The 6,756-nt window shown below is 32.9% G+C and overlaps 1 protein-coding gene across 1 annotated transcript; it reads right to left on the bottom strand.

Annotated features, from left to right (window-relative positions):
- Nucleotides 1-1,014: 1,014 nt before the first annotated feature.
- LOC133789364 (UDP-glycosyltransferase 92A1-like) lies at nucleotides 1,015-2,693 on the bottom strand. Its single transcript, XM_062227215.1, has one exon. The coding sequence runs from the start codon at nucleotides 2,601-2,603 to the stop codon at nucleotides 1,110-1,112; it is 1,494 nt and encodes a 497-aa protein (XP_062083199.1). The 5' UTR covers nucleotides 2,604-2,693; the 3' UTR covers nucleotides 1,015-1,109.
- Nucleotides 2,694-6,756: the final 4,063 nt, after the last annotated feature.

The following is a 6,756-nucleotide window of genomic DNA, read 5'->3' as shown; positions in this document are numbered from 1 at the left end:
GAGCTAAGACTATATGTTCCTGTTCTCAATCTCAGACATCATCACTCTGTACGTGTCTCACCCTTTTTTTTTTTCTGTAATTAACACAGACAAATATAGCATATTAATTGCTTAGACAGTACGATAAAGACTTAATTTCTTCGGTTGCTTTGTCTTTCATTTTGGCTTATATAAAAATGGGCTCTTACTTCAATGGATGACTTGGATAAGTAATAGATTTAGATACAGGTGTTTTCAACATAAATAATATATCTATATAATGTTCAATTACAAGTCAAGGAAAGGATTAGCAACATTGCCACAATCTAAGCACATTTAGTGCTACGAGGCCTAAGAGCTTCTCCAACCTGTACGCCAATTCATTAAGTTTTGTGGTCATCAGATATTGGGCTTCAAGACTTCGTCTAAAAATTAATTGGTATTAGTCGAGTTACAGATATTCTTATTAATAATTCAATATTCTTACATTTATTTCACGTGCGACACAATAGTCTAATAATTCTTATTAATGATTCAATATTCTTTTACTTATTCCATGTGGTACACAATAGTCTAATATCCCCTTAAGATGGTGACGATTTTTTCCTCACCAATCTTGAATCACCTGATCACAAGTGGCCTATTTTTTTTCAGCTCGCTTATCTTTTTGGATCTCAAGTGTCTTTTCACACTATGTGGATCTCAGATCTCAAGTGTCTTTTTGTACTATACGGATCTTGTGCGGCTTGACTCACTCTTTTGGATCGGTGTGGATCGAATGCCCGCTAGGCAACCTGGCTCTTGATACCATGACAATAATCACGAGACTCCATCTAAAAATCAACTGGTGATTAGTGAAGTTACACTTATTCTTATTAATGGTTTAATATTTTTATACTTATTATTGAATTTGAATGTGGAAACAATAGTCTAATATATATCACTAATAAACATTGATAACTGATAACACTAAAGCTTCAAAACTGATATTTAGCAGAATTTATTCAGCATGAAAACACTACATCTTTCTACCATAACAGCCCACTACATGAGCAGTATAGGGCAAGCTTTTTGTAACTGAAATCCAGCCCAATACTGCTTCACAACAGTACTCTAATGTCGCTCAAAACTCAGATAGATTTTCTTTGCTCACTCACAAGCATAGCAGTGTTCAAAAGTTTCTCCATGGCTATTACAGAAGACCCCTTGAAGCCATCCTCATCTTTCACAGCATTCTTAATCATTTCCCTCACCTCATAAGCTTTCCTTCTAATTTCTCCTCCCTTGTCTGTCCCTGCATTCATCACCAAATCAATCTTCTCTACCATTTCCTCGTGTCCAACGCAGCAGCTCTTTCCCCTCCCCACCTCCACACCAACTCCCAAATCTTCTTCCAAATACTTAGCATTGTAAAACTGCTCTGCCGCAAGAGGCCACCCTATGATGGGCACCCCATGGCTAAGTGATTCCAGCACCGAGTTCCATCCACAGTGGCTCAGAAAAGCAGACACGGCTTCATGAGCCAAGATGGTCACTTGGGGAGCCCAGTTACGCACCAACAACCCCCTGTTCGACTCACTTATTCGCTCCTCGAACCCCTTTGGCAGCCACTCCTCGCTTCTGAACTCGCCATTTATGTCGAACCCAATCGGCGGCCTAACAACCCAGATGAAGTTTTTGCCGCTGGCTTCTAAAACCATGGCTAACTTCATCATTTGAGATGCTGATATAGTATTCTGTGACCCAAACGAAATGTATAGGACTGACTTTTTTGGTTTGGAGTCAAGCCATTTGATGCACTTCTCTGATGTGATTCCAGTTGTTTTTTCGGACCTAGTTATCGGAGAAAAGATAGGTCCAATGGATAAAACCATATCCTTTCCCATCATTCGTCGGAAATATGCTAAACCATTTCTTTGCTCGAGCTGCTCAACGGTGTTGAAAACAATAGCATCAGCTTTCGACCATGACAGAAGCAGTTTCCGTAACACATTGTAAAACTTATCAGTTCCATCTGCCACCTGTAAGGATTCGGACATCTGAGTTACGTGAATCTTTCCAGCTTCGGGGAAGTCCGGCAAGCTGATTTCGTCGCCGGACATGGCAGCTCCATCACTCCGGTGAGGCAGGTTCATCCATAGCGAGTAAAAACACGCGAGCCCAAACCCTCCACATCCGCAAAAAATAGCGTTGAAAACTCCGAACTCGCTGGCAACCTCTTCTGTCCACGAGAAGAACATGTCGGTGATTATGCACAAGGGACGGTGGCGGCCATTTGGGTTGGAGCAGAGGTCGGAGATGAGTTTTCTGAAGTGGGGTTTGAGAGAAAGAGAAGCTTCGAAGAAGTTGGGCATGAGATGGTAGGGAAGTGAGTCGGTGTTCTCAACGCCGGAAGGGATGCCATAGCCATCGCCGGAGAAAGGTATTCCGACGACATGAATGGAGGAGTTGGGAGGCAGAGAGAGTCTGAGTTGTGGGATATTGAGTTGGGTTGTGACCAAAGTTACGGTGTAATAGTTATTTCTGGCTTGAGAAAGTCGATGGGCTAAGGCTAGGAAGGGAATGATGTGTCCTTGTGCCATGAACGGGAACAGGACTATGTTTCTGTTCTCCGTTTCAGACATTGTTACTGATCAGAAAACCTTGGTTTGAATTAAAACTTGAGAAGACAAGTCATTCAGTGTATAAACTCTTTGAGATGACGACTCAGTATATATATAGTATATACTCGAAAAACACTGTATTTGGACCATTTTGATAATGTTAAAGACGGCTTTAATTTTTTTTTTTAATGAATGGGAGTTACGTTTTTTATTATAGTAATATATATAAATATTTATAGTATGTAATCTGTCCATGAATCCCTTTTCCCAAAAAAATGAATAAATAAATCTATGAATGAATGAGAATTATAAAAAAAAAAATCAAGTGAATCTATATGACTTGATTATTAGTCAACAAGTCAAAGGGTGGATTATATATATGCACTGAGCATATTTGGTACTACGAGGCTTTAGTGCATTAAATTACTAAGAATATATATAATTTTAATTTATATTGGTGGATTTTTTTTAATACTAGGGATAAGAGTGATATACCTTTGGTAGTGTTTGATTTCGAAATAAAAATAGAATGTTAATGATAATAGGAATGGAAAGAAATAAAATTTTAATTATTTTATTTGGTTGAGACTTTGAAATAATAATAGAATAATAATTATTATGTTTGGTATAGTATGGAGTGGACTGTAATGGAAAGAAATAAAATTTTAATTATTTTATTTGGTTGAGACTTTGAAATTAATAATAAAATAATAATTATTATGTTTGGTATAGTATGAAATAGACTATAATAGAATGAAATAAAATTTATACTTAAAAATTATACTTTTGATAGTTTTTATTTTATTAAAAATTTCATGAAATCTAATTTTATTTTAAATATTAGTATGATATATATATATCAATTTTAATAATTTGAAATTGATGTTATATTTTAAATAATTTAAAATTTTAATCGTATTTCTTAAAAATATATATATTTATATTACATACACATATATAATTTAAGCATATAATACATGTGTATATATATATATACTATTTTTCTTGTTTAAAATATATACATACACACAAATTTTTAGAAAAAAAAAGATATAATACAATTTCATGTTTAATGTATATATAAATTTATTATCACATTTGATTAAAAAAACAATTATATAATATATATATATATATGAAAGAATGACTTATTTCAAATATAATAAAAATAAATAAAAGGTCATAATGAAATTAACATAAGAATCACATTTTTTAATAATATAAAAATAATATAATAATATAAATAATGGGATTATGGAATGCTTTTTCCAGCCAATTTTGAGTGTAATAATAATTCTATTGAAAAACTCTTTCTTCTTTGAATTTACCAATCAAATAATAGAACAAAATAAAAAGACATTTCATTCCATTTATTTCCCAAAAACCAAACACTATCTAAAATAAAATTTGTTGCTTTGTTTTAATTCGGTTAAAGTAATAAAAAAAATTAGTAGCTAAAGACAAATATTATTAAATTTATTTTTTGTTATAATTAGAAAAAAAATATAAGTACTATATAAAAATGTGATTTTGAAATTATTATATCAATGTGCGTGTGTACGATTAAGCAAACATATATCAATTGTAAAAAATAATTTAGGCTATAAATTTAGAAAATAATAAGTATAATTATGAGTAAATTACGACTAGAATACATAATATTTTTAAAATGTTGCACTTTCATGTGTAAATTTTTTTTACGGTAAATATACTCAATGTTTTAATAAAATGTTTCACTTTTATATTTTGTTTTTTTTATTATTTTGATAAATAATAAGAAAGTGAAAAGAAAAATAAAGGGCTTTAATTATATTTTAAATAATTTTCATTTCTTTATTTTTTCTCAAAATAATAAAAAAGTATTTAAGATTTTAAAATTAATTAAAATAATTAAAACTTATATTTTTCCTACATTTTTTAAATTATATTTTAAATTGATGAAAAAATATATTTTAATTATTTTAAATCATTTTTTATTAATTTTAATAAAACACTTATTAATTTTTAATTTAAAATAGATATTTGAGGAATAATAAAAAAGGGAAAATAATTTAAAACTTATATTTTTCCATAACTTTCTTATTATTTATCAAAATAATAAAAAAAATAGGTGTAAAGGGCAACATTTTAAATATATTCAATGCAAAAAAAATGAGTATAAAAGTGTAATATTTTAAAAATATTGAGGGGGTATTTGTTAGGGGTGCACATTTAACCCGGAAAACCCGAACCCGGAAAACCCGTTTTTTTTCGAAAAAACTGACAAAATCGGGTTTAACCCGACCCGAACCCGAAAAAATCGGGTCGGATTCGGGTTTGCAATATATGTACTGTCAGGTTCGGGTGTAACCCGAAACCCGACTGAATTTTTTTAAAAAATAAAAAATAAAATCAAAATCTGAAAGAATTTAACCCTAAACTTTATACCCGACCCCCTTTTTTTTTTGTTCTTCTCCTTCGTTTTCAGTCAAGCGGCAGTCCAGCCCCAGCCTCTCCCTCGTCCCTCCTTCGGTTCAAGCCACCATCATCAAGCACGGCAGCCTGAGGCCTGAGCTGAGCCTCCCTCTTGGTTCAAGCTTCAGCACGGCAGCAACAGCAAGGAGCAGAGAAGAAGAGAAGCTGAGCCGAGTGCCACTGCCTTGCCTGCTGCCGCCGACCCAACCCTTCGAGATGAGCCCGGAGCCTCCCTCACCCTCAGCTCTCACGCGGCAGCACCACCGGCCACCACCAGCGGCGCAACACGCCTCGGTCCGGTAAGCACAGCTATACATTACATAATACAGATTTACATTTAGTATATATATAATATATATATGTTAGGATAGGCAGGGGGTTCGGGGGTTCGATTAATATATATATAAATATATGTATATATAATATATATATATGTTAGGATAGGCAGGGAGTTCAGGGGGCATGGTATCTGAAAAATTCAAGCTTTTCGGCCCATCAAACTCGAAATTACACCCGAACCTGACTGAACCCGAACCCGAACCCGAAAAAATCCGAAAATTTCGGATCGGTTTCGGTACCATTTTTCGTAACCCGAAACCCGCAAAACCCGAACCCGATGAACCCGAAACCCGAAAATCCGACCCGTGTGCACCCCTAGTATTTGTTTTAGTAGTTGAGTTGCTTTGGAAAGTGTAGATGAGATTAAGATGGATGGAATATTAAACTCTAATGTACAAAATGGTTCACTTTACCCTTAAAATACATGTGGGGCTCACACAAATTATTAACTTTACACCCTTAAAATTTGAACAAAACATATGAATGGTTTCAGATTCTCATTCCCACATTTACTTTACCTCATACCAAATATATCATGAGTATATTACGCCCGAAAAAAAATATTAGTTATAAAAGTTCAATAACATTATGTATTTTAACAGCAATTTATTCTATAATTATATGTGAACCTAAATATAGAAAGTTGAAAAAAAAAATATTGAACTGAGTATATCATATGTATTATATGATAATTAAGTTAAAAAAACATGAATGAGAATAAAAGTTGGTCATTCTACAAATGAAATCTACTATTAATTTGAGACTATATATTTGTAGTAATTTTCTTTTATAAAAAAACAATACTTATAAGTAATCTTTTATATAAAGTCTAATATAAATTTTAATTCAAGTGTTTGAGAATTGGTATGAACATCGTAATAACAAGATGATGATTACTTTTTTTTAAGTTGTAAAATATATTGATCCAAAATTAAAGTTCAAAATTGATAGAAACGAATCTAATTAGCAGGATTTCTAATTGGATGATCACTTTGGTTGAACACTCTATAAGTGGATTAAATCGAATTAAATTGCTGACCAAAATATTGTTTGGATCAAAATCATTCCAACACAATAGCTTTCTAAATTGAGAAATATCTTAGTCTTTTGTTGTTATTTGATGTACACCTCAGATCTTTCATATTGTATTAGGTCAATAATTTTCTCTATTCAAATCAAGCAAATAACATTGCAACAAAAAAGGCCATTTGCGTCAGTTTAGCACTGCCACAGTTGAGTTTTTGCGTCAGTGTACTATGTGACGTAATTGCCCATGACGCAAACCAGAGTGTCATTTGCGTCAGTGGGGCACTGCCACAAATGTTAAAAACGAGTATTTTTTGCGTCAGTTGGGCACTGTCACATAAAGTATTAACCAGGG

The sequence above is a fragment of the Humulus lupulus genome, chromosome 7 (assembly GCF_963169125.1).
Source record: "Humulus lupulus chromosome 7, drHumLupu1.1, whole genome shotgun sequence".
In the NCBI taxonomy this organism is placed as follows: Eukaryota; Viridiplantae; Streptophyta; class Magnoliopsida; order Rosales; family Cannabaceae; genus Humulus; species Humulus lupulus.
This window is presented reverse-complemented; position numbering and strand designations above follow the sequence as displayed.

Excerpts from the sequence above, each read along its gene's own strand:
- LOC133789364 (XM_062227215.1), bottom strand. The coding sequence starts at position 2,603 with ATGTCTGAAACGGAGAACAGAAACATAGTCCTGTTCCCGTTCATGGCA.